This window comes from Clupea harengus, chromosome 12, assembly GCF_900700415.2.
Source record: "Clupea harengus chromosome 12, Ch_v2.0.2, whole genome shotgun sequence".
NCBI lineage: Eukaryota > Metazoa > Chordata > Actinopteri > Clupeiformes > Clupeidae > Clupea > Clupea harengus.
The window spans coordinates 27,494,786-27,512,650 of NC_045163.1; the positions used below are offsets into that span (position 1 = coordinate 27,494,786).

The 17,865-nt window shown below is 43.6% G+C and overlaps 3 protein-coding genes across 3 annotated transcripts in view; all 3 read right to left on the reverse strand.

Annotated features, from left to right (window-relative positions):
- auh (AU RNA binding protein/enoyl-CoA hydratase) overlaps positions 1-4,962 on the reverse strand; it is a 28,893-nt gene extending 23,931 nt beyond the window's left edge. Inside the window, exons 1-6 of the mRNA XM_012836997.3 lie at positions 4,687-4,962; positions 3,838-3,905; positions 3,228-3,315; positions 2,046-2,132; positions 1,434-1,526; positions 713-769 (exon numbers count right to left, since the gene is read on the reverse strand). Coding sequence (XP_012692451.2) covers positions 713-769; positions 1,434-1,526; positions 2,046-2,132; positions 3,228-3,315; positions 3,838-3,905; positions 4,687-4,906 — 613 coding nt within the window. The 5' untranslated portion in view covers positions 4,907-4,962. The remainder of the gene's footprint in view (positions 1-712; positions 770-1,433; positions 1,527-2,045; positions 2,133-3,227; positions 3,316-3,837; positions 3,906-4,686) is intronic.
- Positions 4,963-5,560: 598 nt separating this feature from the next.
- nfil3 (nuclear factor, interleukin 3 regulated) lies at positions 5,561-10,433 on the reverse strand. The gene is made up of 2 exons (XM_012836985.3): positions 10,222-10,433; positions 5,561-7,544 (listed from the first exon to the last, which is right to left on the reverse strand). The coding sequence occupies exon 2, from the start codon at positions 7,390-7,392 to the stop codon at positions 5,857-5,859; it is 1,536 nt and encodes a 511-aa protein (XP_012692439.2). The 5' UTR covers positions 7,393-7,544; positions 10,222-10,433; the 3' UTR covers positions 5,561-5,856.
- Positions 10,434-14,686: 4,253 nt separating this feature from the next.
- ror2 (receptor tyrosine kinase-like orphan receptor 2) overlaps positions 14,687-17,865 on the reverse strand; it is an 82,789-nt gene continuing 79,610 nt past the window's right edge. The window contains exons 7-9 of the mRNA XM_031577323.2: positions 17,763-17,865; positions 16,695-16,900; positions 14,687-16,219 (exon numbers count right to left, since the gene is read on the reverse strand). The exon at positions 17,763-17,865 is cut by the window's right edge and continues 143 nt beyond it. Coding sequence (XP_031433183.1) covers positions 14,786-16,219; positions 16,695-16,900; positions 17,763-17,865 — 1,743 coding nt within the window. The 3' untranslated portion in view covers positions 14,687-14,785. The remainder of the gene's footprint in view (positions 16,220-16,694; positions 16,901-17,762) is intronic.

The window sequence follows — 17,865 nt, forward strand, 5'->3', positions numbered from 1 at the left end:
TTGTTCATTTGGTCAGCAGACACCACCGATGTCTGTGTCCTCTTCCTGCTTTGGTTGCGTCAGCAACCTTTCGCCACAAATATGGAAGTCTGAGTAAAACCTGTTCCTTGGCATCAGTGCAGACACATCCAATGCAATGTTCCTCAGATATTCTGACTTTGTGAGCGATTACATTCAGGTTAAGTTACACTCAATTGCAGCTTGCCGTTTTCAGTAGGGTCCGTAGCAAGGTAGACATGTAGACCTCTGAAAGCCAGGTTTATTTTTCATGAAACATAATTTTATGGTGGAAAAGCACCACCAATATAACACATTTCCCTTTTAACTGCAAAATTTGAAGGCCATGAAACTACTTGGCTCAACCAGCTTTGCTCTAACAGACAAAACCATTTACCCATCATAAAGCCAACGCTTCGAGTCTCTCAGCCATTGATTCCACGGAGATAAATCAAACTTGTGCAAATAAAGTGTTGTGATTATGCCTGCTGATTAAAAAAATGAAATGTGTCTCAATAAATACTTGCACTTCAAAAACCTACATTTCATGTTTGAGGTGCATCCGTTTCTAGATTTACATTAGTGTTATTAATTTAATTAATTATAAGTGTCGTATGCATTTGGTGATCTTCTACTGGATCCTCTTATCAGTGTTAGGCACAAGTTTTTTTTTCTTCCCTGCTCAGCATGTCAAAACCGCAAGGTAGTGTCTTACCTGCACCAGGGATGATGCCTAACTTTGTTTCAGTCAGTCCCATTTTTGCAGAGTGAGCTGTGGAAACAAAAGAAAGTAGACAAACACTCAACATCTACTCAAGCTGAAGACCAGACAAGAATGTTTGTTTCATTTCAGCTAAACCATCAACACACTTCCCTATGCAGCTACACCAATGACAGGTGCTGAAAATAGACTCCTGTTTGGCCCTCAGCAATGATTTGCGCGTTTACAAAACCTGTGAAAGCATATGGGAGATCACTGCCACTGATGAGAGCCTGTGTGTGTGTGTGTGTGTGTGTGTGTAGAAATAAAGAGATCAGGAACAGATTTGGAGCTCCAAAAAGGGAGAGGAGAGTGATAAAAGATGAACAGACACATCTGTTCCCGGATGATTAAATATGGACTGCTAATTAATTCTTTGACAGTGCTTCAACACACACACACACACACACGCACGCACACGTGCGAGCGCACACACACACACAATACTAGTAGTTGAAACTCCTCCACACCCGCAGCAGTGCACACAGGCATAGAGAGACTGAGATAAATGACGCACATGGATGTTCCATATGCAACACAAGACAACACATCTTTAAACACACTCAATCCACGGCACTTCCATACTCCATGGTATTCTCAACATCAAACTATTAGGTGAACGTCTGCTCAGGATAATCAGATTCCAAACAGCTGGGAGAGCGGAAGCCTAACTCACCGGCTACTCTGATGTCACAGGCCAAAGCCATCTCAAGCCCGCCGCCCAAAGCTGCTCCGTCGATGGCAGCGATCGTGGGCATGGGAAGATTACCTGTGGTGGACAAACATCAGCACTGAATGATTTCATTTAAAAACCATTCTCGCTCGTCTTAATAAAAATAAAACTCTTCTGACTTTTCAAATTGGATCACTGTATGCACCCCAGGGGATTCGGCCATGTGGTAATTTGTCCAAATGATGTCCGCCTCAGCCCCTTAAATGTAATAATTGACTTATTTGGAGCAGGAGCTGGGGAATGTGGATGCAATGCTAACAGACAGACAGCCTTCAATGAGTCATCGCTTTCTAAAACCCCTTGACCTTTGCTCGACTGACCTCTCAGTAAAGCAGTTTAATAAAAGAATGATATTTGACATCTGACACCACGCAGCACTTGGCCATGTCCCCAAATCCATACTGCAGAACATTCCAAAATGATAGTAACATCAGAAAAAAAAATATGTTTTATTAGAAATGAATTAATGAACTAAATGAAATTAATTAATTAATTTCAGCCTCAGCAGCAACTCTTTGGCAACGCCCAGGATGTGCGGAAATGAACATAACTCACCAAGCTCACTGATCAGGGCCCGAGCTTTGGAAACAAATGGTCCCACTTCACTTTGGTGCATCTTTGCCCTCTCTTTCAGGTCTGCCCCTGTTCAGAAAACAAATTAAAAGATGTAGTATAGCGCCGGCTGTATAGTATAGATGTAGTATAGCGCCGGCAGTATGTTTGTATGCTAGTAATAACCTGTACGTTTTCTGAACTGACTGTGCTTAGAACTAGGGCTGAACGATTAATTGCATTTGCGATTTAATCGCATTATGATAAAACGCGACTTTCTAACCGCAACGTTCGCGATTAAAAACGTGGTCTAAAAAAAAAGATGGTACATTTTGAACACAGTGTTTAAAAAGTGCATGCCTTGTGTTTATTCCTACAATGACTGTTTAAATTACTTAAATGCACAGTGGCAATGCCACCAATTGGTTGTTCTTGATTCTGTAATGAGCAGTTAAAAAAAAATGTAAAATGTGGGAAATAACATTTTACACTAAATGTATCTAATATTGTGTTGGTCATATTTAAATCATTCATTACGATTTGTTGGGGAAAAAATTTGGATAAAATAAAAAAGAAATCGCATATTAAATTGCAATCGCAATATTGGGGGGGGGGGGATCGCAATTACATTATTTTTCTCAAATCGTTCAGCCCTACTTAGAACGGCTCCGGTCCCAGGACACGCTCCAAATTAACATCACATTGGACTAGTTCACCTTCTTTTGCAATACAGGCTACTCATCTAAAGTTAGCATGACAAGGCAAACACAAAAGGTCAGGAACACAAGCAACTTTCTTCATGAGCAAATCATCTAAAACCTTAAACATAACTTTTACATTGACAGGCTAGTTCGGTTGAGACTGTTGTAGCACTTGACCTATATAGTTGGACTGTTGCCAGTTGACATCGATGCAAAGCTTAAGGCTGAAGTAGCCAGCAATGTGTCTCATTTCATTTACCAGCAGTACAAAAGAGTCCAATTTAGAGTAAGAACAGACCCTTTCAATACGAATAATTATGCGTTTCTATATCTACACATAAAGTCTGTTTATAGCCATATGGCTAAGTAGCAGACATATTTCACCACGTAACTTTTGTACACTACATTGCAGCATTCAATCCCGAGATTGCATTTCTTTCTTATCGCCTTTTCCCCGCCACTCTGATTCTCAACATGACCTTACCTGCACAGAATATTCCAGGCACCATGCTGCACACGATCACAGAGCGTACTTTGTTGTTCTTCTTCACAGATTCCACAGCATCAGCCATCTGAAAGATAATAATATAATAATACACTTTATTTGTATAGCACCTTTCATGCAAAACAATGCAGCTCAAAGTGCTTAACAGCAAAGAAATGACGTGCACAAAGAAATTACATGCACAGTGATCCACATAAAAATAGACATTAAATAAACATAAAACATAAAAACTAGGACAGAGTGCATAAGATAAAATGAACATAAAAACAGGGATCGACTGCATAAAGATTTAAGATAAAAACTAGAATACATAAAATGCATAACATAAGATATAATAAATAATAATAATAAAACTCTGCAGAGATATAGTTTATCTAACCCCTTAATATCACGATGAAGATCAAAGTGAAACACATTAAATAAAACAATATTTATATTGTGAAGTCGTAGTTTAAGGCCAAGGTGAAGAGATAAAAAATTACATGACAAACACTTAGAGATTGTCACCGAGTCACCTGTAACCTTATTCTGAACTTGACCATGACAGAAAGTCATGACTTCGGTGTACTTGTCTTGCATTGCTACTCACCATGTTCACAAGATTTTTGCTAATGGCGTTTTTCGCTTTTGGTCGATTGAGGCCGAAGACTACAATTCCTAAACAATGAGAAGCATTAGTTACAATTAGGATGAATCACAACTGTGCTATGTCAAGGATTATGATTAACTATCACCTGACTATGGTAACATTCATTCCAAGCAACTGTATTAGCATTGCAGTATGAAGCAGGACAAAAGTAATGTTTTTTATTACATATTCTGCTCAGTCTTCTTGTGATTAAAGTGCTTGACTGAGTATGAAAAACATGATTATGAAAACCAGAACAGTTCACCATGGAGATGGCTTATATTTCAATCTAGTTTCAGATAGCAGATAATAAAAACGTTTCAGGTAGGTGAGATCACGTGGATTGACAACGGGTGGTTACCATGCAACAGAAACTGCTGGAAGGAGTTTGCAACTTCAGTGGTTTGAGGACTTGTCTGACTTAAAAGGGGGAACGGTAGCATAGCTTTTAGCGTATTTTAATAGCAAAATGTCAGCCAATACAATGTGTTGTGTGTCCTTTAACTTGAGAGCTGCTGAATCACAGCACCTCACAATGCGGACAGCATTCATTCTCATACGTGTTAAATATGATTTATAATCCTCCTCTCGTCAGCCCTTCACAAGATTTATGTATACATTGTAACATTAACCATGTGCTTGCATATTTGTTCCATTAACGTTGCATATTAAAGACCATTTTCAGATGTTCAACTAGTGTGTTTGCGATTTGGGACGACTAACAGAAACTAGTTTACTGATTATGTAGAGTTCCTGCTGTTCATTCTCCTAAAGTGCAAGTAAAAAGTGAGGTTGAATTCTAACATATACCTGAATCCTCATCGTCCAAATATCTAACGATTAGGTCATCTCCCGACTTCGAGTCTGAGCTGTATTGACGGGTTCCTCCATGCGCTGCCGAACGGACATATTGTATTTTGTTAGCGAGTGCATGATTTACTGCGTCCTGCAATCTGCCAACTCCGTCAAGACTGTTCGCTTGAGACCGAAAAGCCTGAGAAAAGATTCTGCAACCAGCAAGGACCGCCATGCCGCTTTGCTGCAGTGTGTTTGTTTGACTTTCAACTTTGCACTCGTGACGTATTTGGGGCCACGTGACCAACTATTCCTGTCGCAGAATGGAGTTCCCCCCAACGCAAAATGTTTTGGAGATAGACATAAGCTAATGTGAACATATTTGCCCGCAAAAGGGTCCTTATCATTATATTCCCGAATACATATTTTAAAACGCTGCGTGGATATGGGGTCTACATAATAAACTAGATGTAATTGATATTAGGATGCGACTAATTCTCCGGACAAAATTGAAGGGGAAATAGCTTGCCGATTGAAAATATTTGGTTGAAAGTGTTTGATTCTTGTAATCTTGCAAAAAAATTGGATGAGAAAAATACTTTCATTTATGCTTTAAGTTAGTCACCGATTTAATAGCCTTAATTACCACAATGTATGACTCATAAGCAAAAACATTATTGAGGAGGATAGATTTAACTTAAGGATTTAAGGATAACTTTAATTTAAGGATAGATTTAAGCGGCCAGAGCTGATTGGATCTAGACGCACCATGACGTAGGCCTATTGTAGTTTACATACACTTGTTCGCATGTACGATGCCAACTAGGTGACCCGACTTATTTGTTTCTGTGCAATATGAAAGTAAACCATGAATACAGGACTCACATCATTCAGTGCTTACATACATTTATTGTAAACAACAGCAACAACAAAAAAATGTACTGTGTACAACAAAACTTGAAAAGTCAACATTTAATTTGCATGTACATTAGCCTGACATTGGCTTCTGGGCTACAGATGGAGATACCGAGAGGGCACACCAAACTACAACAGTAAGTGCACAACACACCATTCAATTCAATGATCAGCATTTTCTTTCCTTTCTCTTTATACACCATATGAATTGCACAGTGCAGTAGCAAACACAGTGGAAAACAGGCATTGTGCAAAACAGAAGGTAAGCACTCAGTTTGAAAAACATACTTTCGATACCGCGTCATGGTCAGTAGTGCTTTTGGTCGACTCAATCACAGACCCTTGCCGATGGATGATCAGTCTTTTGAGCGAGGCTACTTCGTCAGATAGGTTGGCTATGCCCCGTTTCAAGTACAAGCTCTCCGAGTCCGTACCGGCGTAGGAACTCTCTTTGAGATTGACGAGGAGTTTGTCAGTGACCAGATCTGGAGAGCTCGGGCGGATGATGCCACCTGCCTTGGGCGGCTCCAGGCGCTCTTTGTGCCAGCGATCTGGAGAGCTCGGGCAGATGATGCCACCTGCCTTGGGCGGCCCCAGGCGCTCTTTGTGCCAGCGATCTGGAGAGCTCGGGCAGATGATGCCACCTGCCTTGGGCGGCCCCAGGCGCTCCTTGTGCCAGTGATCTGGCCTCTGGTTCCAGTTCTGAACATTAGTTACTTGGAGCGACAGCGGGCTGAAAGACGACCGGATGTACTCCGGTATGCCGGTCTGACCCGCCGGGTAGTTCCCTGTCCCTGACATTTCAACAGGAGATGAGGACTTCCTGGAGGAGTCGTAATCTGAGTCGATAGCCTCCACTTTGATCTGGATCGCTCGGGCCTTGATCCGCAGCTTGTGGGGCAGGGCCGAGGAGTTGTACTCTGGCACTTTGAGAGTGGAGACGATGACACTCTTAGGGTCGCATCTGGAGGGGGTGGGGCCTTTGGGCACCTGCTGCTCATCCTCTCCGTCGGACGACTTGCTCACGACGCCGTCGTCGCCGTCCGAGGTTCTGGGCGAGTTGCTCGACGATCTCGTGATCTGCAGAAGCGGGGAGGGCTGGGAGTATGCCCCAGGGAATGGGTTGGTCAGGTAATTCCTATACAGTTCATAGGGACTCGTCTGGTCACGGGCATAGCTGCCGTTTTCCAAGGGCTCCAGCTTTATACTTTCAGAGGTCCGGCAGATCCCCGCGAGGGGGCTAACCTGGGTGGCCGCGCTGGTGTCCGACCCCTCAGATAGGGAGCTGTGAGGCGAGTGCTTGATGACAGATATGCAGCTGCTGCCCAGCCTTGCTGGATCCAGCTCTCGGCTGTAAGGGCTTTGGGCGGGGCCAGGCAAGACGTAGTCCTGGTAAAGTGCGGCGGTGGTGGTGGAGATATTCTGCATCTCCTGGGCGTAGACGGCGGAGCTGACCAGGCCGTATTTCAACTTGAGCGAGAGCAGCTCGGACTTGAGCGTGGCATTCTCTTCGCCGAGGGCCATCAGCTTGGTCTCCAGCACCATGTCGTTGAGACGCCGCTTCTCCCGGGAACGCTTGGCCGCCTCGTTGTTCTTGCGCCTCCGCTCCCAGTACAGGTTGTCCTTCTTCTCATCAGGGATGAACTCCCGTTTTCGGCGGCAGGAGGTGCTTTTGGCTTTGAAAGGGACGCTGGACAGCTTTTGACTCAGCAGGTCCCTGTCCGGACCCTGCAAGGCGACCGCAAGAACCAGGGCATCCTCTCCATTGAAGTGCCCATTGGAGAGCTCCTTCTTGATGGTCTGCATGTTACATACAAGTGCTACGATTTTAGTTGCATAAAGTACTTAGTTCTGACTCATTGCGTTCAGATGTCCTTATGTTTGTCCCAGAGGGTGAAGCCACATGTGTATATATATATATTCAGGGGTAATAATTCCAGTTGTGCCTTGTGAAAGATCTGTTTTGAGGGAGAGAGGAAGATAAATATATTAGATATGTTAGATAAATATATCAGATTTTATGTACACATAGTTGATAATCAAAAAGCATTTGTGAAAAAAAAAGGTTTTACACCATGATCTAGGGCCTCGGCCATAAGAAAAAATAACCGAAATGTGTTAAAAATAGTTATCACTTTAAAACTGATTAGAATTGTCAGAGCCCTCTTGAAATATCATTGCATTCAAATTAAACTCAATTCCCTGCATGGGTAACCCTCCATTTCCCCCTTTCAGTTTAAAGTAACTGCCTTACAAAACTGCCAAAAAGATCTTAATCTAAATTTGTGAGTAATGACACAACTTTCTGGAACTGGAAAGTTAGCAGGTGTTTGGGGCTCATTGTTAATGACATGTAAAACGAACCCAAACTACTATAACATGACCAATAAATCTGAGCAGTCTTCAACAAAGTTAGCGTATTCGTTTTCTTTAGCCATTTTACTTGCAATACAGGTTTAGACATTCATCAGACAAAGCCTAACTGACCGAATGACCTGGAACTTGAATTTTGAGTAGGGATCAGACTGGGTGTTTACAAAACACGTTCACCTTTAAGGGAAAGAGGCGCGTACGTATATTACGCAGCATTTACAAATCCATTTCATAATTTGATGTACAAAATAAAGATTCTAATCCAGTTTTGCGACTAACTGGAATGGACAAGTGAATTTACGAGTGACCCATGATCTATGTCGATCGCAAGTAATGAAACGGCTCCAAAATTTTGCCCGAGACACGCCTAGGTCCCCGTACGTGCACGAGTTGCTACAAATTATGCAATTGCCACAGCGCACTGCACGAAGCGTTACATATGATGTCATCACCGGAGGTCGGCAAGGCTGCACTACAACTAAAACAATGCGCATTTGAAAAAAATGCTATTTTTGCATATACACTGTAATCAAGGATCTTGTTGCGCTGGCCCTTTAACGTTCAAATATTTAATGTGTCGTAAGCAGTTCGGAAAACACGACCTCTTGACGCTAAGAATAGCTACTAGCCCAAAGATTGACTATCGCTGACCTTCAATGCGGCGTTCAGCCGGTTGAATTCAAAGTCAGAAGGTTGAACCCAAAGTAAACGGGTGCGATCTAAAGACTGAGAACATGACCTAAACACAAGAAAAATCGCATTCCGCTCGCAAGCATTTCGACAGGAGCAAAATGAAAGGAGAAATGAGACATATCCATGTTTCCTGCTCACTCGAACTGATAGCAAGGTTCCATAAGGCTCATATCTCACAGGAGCGAGGAACAAAGGAATGTGACCAGCCATAATTATCACACGTGGCTGAGCAGATACATCAAAATAAAAACAAACGGGAAAAATGCATCTTTTGCTGAACTCCTTGAAACAATATTATCCTATTTGAACAGTTGTGGCCTGACATTTTCCAGAGTATTTTCACAATTGTGGGTTATATTTGGGTCATAACAGCCGTTATTGAAATTGACTGCAATCTTGTTAAGTGCAGTCAACAGACTATTGCGGAAAATAAATAAACATTATACCAACGTTAACAACAAGCCGAGGCGCACTTGGCACAACTCAAATGGCACCAAGCCCCCAGGCCAGCATAAATGCGGAGAGGCTAAACATTCTTGTCTATTACTGGCTACTGCATAATGTATTGGCCTAAAGTCAACAGGCTTCTATAAATGTTGACTTCACTGATCAACAACTTAACGTCCATAGGAATGCTTCGTTATCAGTTATCTTGGTTATCTCCGTCAGTGGGCATTAAAAGCGCAGCCTGAAAACTTTGGCAATGTTTGTACCGTGAGGCCACGTTCGATTATGGAGAGGTGAAGCTGGGACGAATGGATAGCTGGATCCCCGTCATGTCCCAATGCCCCAGATTCCTTCATTGTGTCAGGATTATAAAATAAGCGTGATCAGCTCTCCTCGCCCGAAGGCTGGCATATTCTGTAGCCACTGACGTTATGTAACGCTAATTTGTAAAGTTTTGTAACGTAAGTGTGGTTCTTTTGTAAACCGGCCAAAAACAAAGGAGACACATTGAAAATCACTATTGGCTACAATCTAAAGTGCGAGATGTTTTTACGTGGATAGGCTATACTTTTCTTTAAAGCGTCCATACAAAACGTAGTATGTCTGCCAAATAGATGTGCGCTCTTGTAAATTATCTAACATTATCCAACTTATCTGCACGCGTAACGACAAGCCTTGTATTGATTTTGTCCAGCCGACTGAGTGTTAACAACCTCGGTACACCCACCCACATTTAATTCTGGGTCACTATACCGTAGCCAGTTTGATATGGTGAATGCGTGTTTATCCAAAGACGCCTGATGACCCATAAAACGCAATCTAACTGTTGCAATATCCTATGCCTTCATATAAATTAGGGCATCCTCCTAACTGCGCAAATACAAAGGCAAATACAAATAAAATAAGCCTGTTTGGGTATCAAACACAAGAGTATTCTAGCCAGAGCCCGGAACATTTCAACACTGACCATGTTCCATCTTTATAAATTAGCATTAACTTAAATGCAAGCCTCCAAGAAACACAGGACAAATAACCGTCCTAAATTTAGCTAGAGTCCGCTGACGTTACCGGTCGCGTTAGGTAAAATAAGCAAGAAAGATTTCTTAATCAATTTAAAATTACCTTTACAAAATGGTAGTCCAACACTTCATACAACAGTTTCCGTGGTGTATAGTGCAAGTAGAAATCATTTTGTAAACCATTTGTATTTCTAAGGTAGCGTTTCCTTGTTTCTCCCTAGCTTTTTCCTCCCGGAGTGACTACTGCCTCATGGATCTGTGTTAGTAGGTCACTAAGATGTGTATTGGCAGCGTGTGGTTACTGACATCCTACGTAGCCAATTGGCGTCTAGCATTTTCTGATTTGATCCAATGATTCGTGTTTCTAGTAGAAATAAATAGTTAATGCAAAGGAATGAGACTGCCGAGCAACACTAGGCTGCCCCGGGATATAGCTAAACGTTTACCCAATAGAGGGCATCGATTGCATAAGTTGACATAACTTTGTGATGTAGTGTGTTTGTGATGTGCCTGTACTTACGCTGTGACTTATTATGAAATTGGACATTGGCATTCAACCTAAAGATCAGACTTGGCAATAAACGGCCTCTCTTTTGAAATACATCACCGTCATTTTATCATGACTGTGCGAATAAGTATTGAAATATGTGATATTGGTTAACGGGAAGTTTCTAATTGATCTCGTAAACGTATGCAAGCTCAAATCAGCATAATAACTGAATACAGCACCATGCAAGTGAATGACGTAAAGAGGGCATTCACCTTTCCAAGCAGAATAAAACATACAATAAGGATACAGCTACGGACTTTTTCTGTTCATATAGTGTGACCTGTTAATTGCAGGCAGATTTGAGGGATAGACAATGTAGTGATCTAACTAGTCTTATACCACATGTTCAAGTGATGATGCAAAGCAGTTATTAGGCTACAGAATCAATAGACCAAGCAACACTGACCCCTTTCGATTGGTTCAGGGGAAACAGCTATTGGAGTTGCACAAGTGGGAAGACCACGTAAGGTGTAGTCCACTATGTTAGTTATGACGTTACAAATAATGCTTTATCGAGTCAGTGAAGAATACACTAAAAATAACAGTAGGACAAGTGAATGTGCGGGATTTGATAGATTTGTTTTTAAGTGCGTATGCTGGCCGACTGCAAAATCCAAATCTCCAAATCCTTGGCATATGCCCTTTTTCCTTGAACAACCGGCTTATTTACCCCAAGCAGTCGACTCAATCTTACAATTCATGAATTTTACACGCCAATGAATGATAATTATTATTCACAAGAAATCGTGTTAAACGAATCCCACCACAATTTTACTACAGATGTTTGCCATCAAGTTCAACTGCGCCATCTTCTGGGTCGCAATGTGCAGTTAATCTCGGTATGCCTCAAAGGAAACTAATAATTAGGCTAATTGGTGACGACGGTTAGGTGAAATAAAATGGAGTAAAATGTACAATTCCAAATCATTACCTGACAGTTATAATGCTCAAATGATAGTAATGATATTTAAACAAACAAACAAGATGTGAGAAGCTCTCAATGTATTAATACAAATAAGCGCACAAAACATATTTCAGTCCCGTGAATCCACACATATGACAAATCACATTTCAAATACAGGACTTATCATGGAGACATTTGGGGTTTATCCATTTTAAGAATGCGTTTTATTGTTACCCTATATGGAAAAATACAACAGCGCTTTACTCCAAAATCCATGCACAGAAACAAGACGACGTCCCCGTCTTGCTTAACAAATTATGTTTGCCTTGGCAACACGCGTCCTCCGACGTCAGGAAAGATGATGGTAGACAATTTAAAATAAATTTTACAAAAAGTTACACTTCCTTAAAATCGACTATGGTACAAAAACATGGTAAAAACAAATCTCTGATGTATCTGTAACCATCATATTGGCTGTCTGTCAGCGTACCACAAGTACTGTGTACTAGGATTTGGACATCGTGCCTCAGTTCCTTTATAGTACACTCGCTTCTTCAGAGGGGTAAATGTTAGTCCTTTGAAACGTTATACATTTTTTTTCCATCATTTGGAAACTAATTCACGCTGTTCTTTTTCACAATGTTCTTCAGTATGTGTTCATAATTTGACTGTTCTGGTATGTTCTGCTGATCTTGAATCGTAATTTGTGTGGCAAAAGAGGCATCGAAGCACCGCCGTCTATTGGTTTAATGCTTTCTACATCTTTTGTCACTTCAGTAATCTCATAGCTCCTGGAGTCACTCGGACGCACATCTTCTCTTGGGGTAGACAACCACGCCGGGTGAGTATCCATAGGCCGCGCCGGGACCTTGCCATGTTGTGCTGTTTCACCAGTAGGGTTCGGATATTCTCGGTGTTGATTAATCTGTGGATACATTGTTCCATTAAATCCCAAATCAACTGGATCGGAGTACATTTTCTCCGCACACTTCTCTCTCACATCTAGGTTGGCAAGTTCGTTATATGGATAAGCGCCAATCTGGTTAAACGGGCATGTTAGAGTACAGTTACCGGACAAATTGCTTGATGGAAGATAGAATACAGGGTGAACGTTTGATCCAGCATTCACGGAAGGTAGGCCTATGTTAGTCACCGGTGGAAGACACGAGACTCTAGATCTACCAAGTCCCTCATACGACCAACAATCCATGCCACGTTCTGACGTCGATTGCGCTGGAGAGAGTAAAGGTGTCCGCCCGAGTGCTTCGTAAAAGCAGTGTTTCATTGAGTCCTGATGAGGTTGTCTGTCGGAGCTACTGCACTGGACTGAGGAAAGTACAGCCTTGAGTTTCTCATTCTCGTGCAGGAGTTGGACGGCCCGGGTCTCCAACAGGTACTCCTCCATTCGTTTACGCTGCCTCGACCTCTTCGCTGCTTCGTTATTCCTGTTCCGTTTGAACCAGTAATTGCCATCTTTTTGTTCCTCTGGAATGAATTCGCGTTTACGCCGTGTCCCAACATTTGCTTTGATCGCAGAACCCAAGTTTTTACCCAAGATGGATTTTGCGTAAAGGTGATATGCGCTGTCTGGAGTGCACCTGCAGTTTGGCTCCTGCAGAGGAAAGCAATGAGCCATAGAGGACGCTACGCCGGGAAGAGATACAGTTTTGGACCTTAATAATGTTTCGTTGTAAGGGTGGTCGGCTAAGCTGGGATACCTGCTCGCACATGCGATATTTTGGAAATCACAAATTCTAAATGCACTGTCGTCGGTGACTTACCCGTAGTTAAATAATATGACATATACAAAATCCAATTTATTTAGAGTATTTTGACGGTTACGCCCCTTATGTTAAATAAGCTTTCTGTATGGCCAACGACACGTCCGGAGTGTTAAGACTGTATGTTTAACACTTGTCACCGTCACGTGGGCCACTTAACAGAAACTTCAAACTTTTGTAATGGTCGTGATGCTACAGGTCTGCTACAGGATCATACAAATCACATATCATGTATCACACAACTGACTCAGTGTAATATTTTAATATCATGCTTGTAAAAAACACATCGTTAATAAATGTAACAGTTAGATTTTTTTGTTACTTCTTTTTATTGGACACTCCAAGTGACAGGATGTACACAATATACGATTAACTCTGGTCATAACAGCTTGGTTAAAAAAAGCAGGTATCTTGTGGCAAGGACATAAAAGTAACACCACTGGCTAAACAAACTTTGCCTCAAGAAAAGGCAAACACATAAAATAACAACAAAAAAAAAAAAATCACCAACAACGTATTTTTTTGAAAAAATTACATAAATTACAAATCTTTACAACATAGTATCAAAGTTGAAAAGAGTAGAATCTAAAAATTACATTAAAAGGCATATGTTCAAACCGGGCGGTTGTATGCACAACTGTATGATGTATGATATGTAGGCTTTCATTTTCACCGAGCCTACTGAGTGTCTTCGCTGTCTAGCATAATGTTGTTCTGTCAGCCATGATGTCCCCTCAACTCACTAAGTTGTGTAAGTAACTATGTCCACAGGCTAAAGGCTAAGGGGATTAACTTCATCATGTTGTGATCATCTGGTCCAAGGCCTATTAATGAGCCTTAACTAGTTCTTTGAACACTTTAAAATGAACTTATTTCAGATCAATAAGCAAATAGTGATAGCGGGGCGAGGAGGCCATTAAGGTCAAATGTTCAGGAGAAGGATCAGTGACCAACATAACCTAAACATATCCTGTTTGAGAAAGAAAGAAAGAAACCAAAACAAAACATGAAAGAGAAACAAGAAAACAGGTCTTGTTGCACAGCAACAGTAAGAACATCAATTCTTCTGAATGGCGTTGCAACAAAGTGACACTGTCCATGAGACATGGCAGAGGGCATCCACAGTGCAGAGGCTAAGAACTCGATTCTTCATCACGGTCATCACTGACATACATCTGGTGGGATTCCCTTCCCAAAGCCTGAATGCCAAACAAAATCCCAAAGTCCTAGAGCATCACATCAGTGACTGCTGAAAAAACAAACAAACGCCCCCATAAATTACAATTCAGTTATTGTTTCATTCAAATGTCTTCCCTTCACTTATTTTTTTTTCCCCTACTCATGTACAGTTTGACTAACAAGAAAAATGAAGTCTGCGCTCTATAACAAGAGTTCTGTTCCGTTCGGTTCCGTTCGGTTCCAGAAAGCCACCCTATGCTTCGGCGTGGCCGTCATGGTTCTCTATCTGGTGGCTCTCGCTGTCCCCCAACAGCTCGGTCTCTGGCACCGACGTGCCCTCGCTGTGGCGTCCGTTCTGCGACGCCCCGTCGGCCATGTCCTCCTCGGGCGCCTTGGCGTCTTCGTTGAGCAGGATGACGCGATCGGTGCCCGAGGCGTTGGACGGGGCCGTGGTGACGTAGCCCGTGCTGGTGGAGCCGCTGCCGCTGTGGTGCGAGCCGGCCTTGGCTACCATCTGTGGCGCCATCTGCTGGTGGGACATCTGCATGGGGATCTGCATGGGGTAGAAGTTCTGCATGTACGGGTAGGCTGGCATGGGCTGGTATCCGTTGACGGGGATGTAGAGCTGGGGGGCCATAGGCCTCATCTGCCCCTTCATGGACATGAACTGGGGCTGCGGCTGTTGGGGGAACGGCGAGTTCTTCTTGGGGCCCATGTAGCGGGCGACGCTGATGTTGCTCACGGGGCTGGTGCTCAGGGAGCTGGTCTGCGTGGTGTTGCTGGCGCCGGACGTCTGCGCGGAGCTGTTGTAGTTGGACAGGCTCTCCCAGGTGCGCAGGCGCGTGTGGATGTCCTTGAAGCGGGGCCGGCGCGCCGGGAACTCGTTCCAGCACTCCAGCATGAGCGTGTAGATCCACGCCGGGCAGTCGTCCGGGCAGGACAGCACCTGCCGGTTGCGCACCATCTCCATCACGTCCTGGTTGGCGTAGCCGCAGTACGGCTGCAGGCCGTAGCTGAAGATCTCCCACAGCACCACGCCGAAGGACCAGATGTCCGAGTCGGTGGAGAACTTCCCGTACATAATAGCCTCAGGAGACATCCAGCGTATGGGGAAGAGGGCGGTGCCCATCAGCTTGTAGTAGTCGGCCGAGTAGACGTCCCGGAAGAGGCCCAGGTCCAGGATCTTGACGTTGAGCTTGTCGTAGACCAAGATGTTGCGGGCGGCCAAGTCCTTGTGCACCACGTGGTGGCTGGACAGGTACTCCATCCCGGCGGCGACCTGCGTGACGATGTGGAGGAAGTCGGCCTGCTCCAGCGTGGACTTGACCGTCTTGTCGTCGTCCGAGCTGCCCATGTCGGAGTTTGGCGAGCGCATGACCAGGAACTCGTGCAGGTCGCCGTGGCTGGAGAAGCTGAAGATCATGCTCATGGGCTGCTCCTTGGTGACCACGCCCAGCAGACACACGATGTTGGGGTGCTGCAGGCGCGAGCGCAGCGTGGCCTCGTGACGGAACTCCTCGCGTAGCGCCCCCTCGTCCTTGTCCTTCACCGTCTTGATGGCCACCACCTGGGTCTGCTCGCCCGGTGCCGTGCCGTACAGGTGGCCCTTGTAGACCTTGCCGAAGCGGTCCTCGCCGAGCTCCTCCATGAAGCGCACCGCTGAGAGGTTGATCTCGCGGAGCTTGGCCTGGGAGAAGAACACAAAGCTCTGTCAGACTGTGTCGAGTGCTACACTTTGACCTACAATGTCAATGGTTAATGTAAGCGAACGTTAGCGAACGCAAGTTAACGTTAGCAGTTACTTTGTACTAATTAATACACGTTGACGGAAGTCTTTATTTATCTTTATTATACGGCTTCTCGGAATGTTCCAAAAAGTTCCGTTGGTTTGAATAAGCCACCCCAACGTTAATCATTTATCTTTACTAAATGTAATTGCATTCTTTAAAAAAAATGAAATGTCAATCCCCTCTGGAGTGCTTTAGGTAAGGGACCCCCTGCTCCATTCCACTATTCCTGAGTGGCCCTGCATCTAGGGAGCTGCACTGGGGCATTGCTTTGCTGACTGATGAGCGCCGCATCGAGCCGTATTGAGGCGGTTGAGTGCCGTATCGAGCCGTACGGAGGCGGATGTGAACCGCATCGAGGCGGAGGTTCCCCACCTGGTGTTTGTGGTGGTTGAGGAGGGGCAGCTCCATGTCCTGACTGGGCGAAGCCGTGAGCTGGCGGCGGGTGGGCGTGTCTGCGGCATCCTTCTGCTTGTTGCGGCACATGCACACCAGGAAGAAGAGGCAGGCGATCACCATGGGGATGGCGATGCTGGGGATCAGGATGTACAGGATCTCCTTCTTCACGTTCTCTGGGGGCTCTGCAGACGCACAGCAAACAAACGAAGACTGAAAAACATCCTCAAAGACACTAACCCAAACAAACCAGCACTGAACAACATTCTCAAAGACACTTCTGAGCATTTAGTTTTATTCTGATCTACAAACATATGTACATTTTACACATTATGTACACATTACACATTATGTACACATTACACATTATGTACAAACCAATGCACACATTAACCTGACTATCATTATGGCAAAGATTGGTTATAAATGTCATATTGTTATTAAATGTTACAGTAAATTTAAATGGATGGCATGTTTTATTTAATTTGTTATTCTGAAGACTACCGCGAGTATTATACTGGTCATACTGTGTAATAATGATGGTGATATACTGCTGAGAGTATTATACTGGTCATACTGTGTAATAATGATGGCGATACACTTCTGAGAGTATTATACTGGTCATACTGTGTAATATTGATGGCGATACACTGCTGAGAGTATTATACTGTATTAGAATGCTGAGAGTATTATACTGGTCATACTGTGTAATAATGATGGCGATATACTGCTGAGAGTATTATACTGTATTAGAATGCTGAGAGTATTATACTGGTCATACTGTGTAATAATGATGGCGATACACTGCTGAGAGTAATATACTGGTCATACTGTGTAATAATGATGGCGATAGACTGATGAGAGTATTATACTGGTCATACTGTGTAATAATGATGGCGATACACTGCTGAGAGTAATATACTGGTCATACTGTGTAATAATGATGGCGATAGACTGATGAGAGTAATATACTGGTCATACTGTGTAATAATGATGGCGATAGACTGTAAGTGAATAAGGGGAGGTCTTGGGTGGTGTTTTACTCACTGCAGGGGCGGATGTCACACAGGTCAGCTCTGGCGTGGGGGTCCAGTGTGAAGCACCATGGCGCCTCCATCTGGCCGCCGGGGTTCCTGCAGAAGTTGTGGCC

What these genes read in the sequence shown, in the direction of transcription:
- nfil3 (XM_012836985.3), bottom strand. Translation starts at nt 7,392, where the DNA reads ATGCAGACCATCAAGAAGGAGCTCTCCAATGGGCACTTCAATGGAGAG.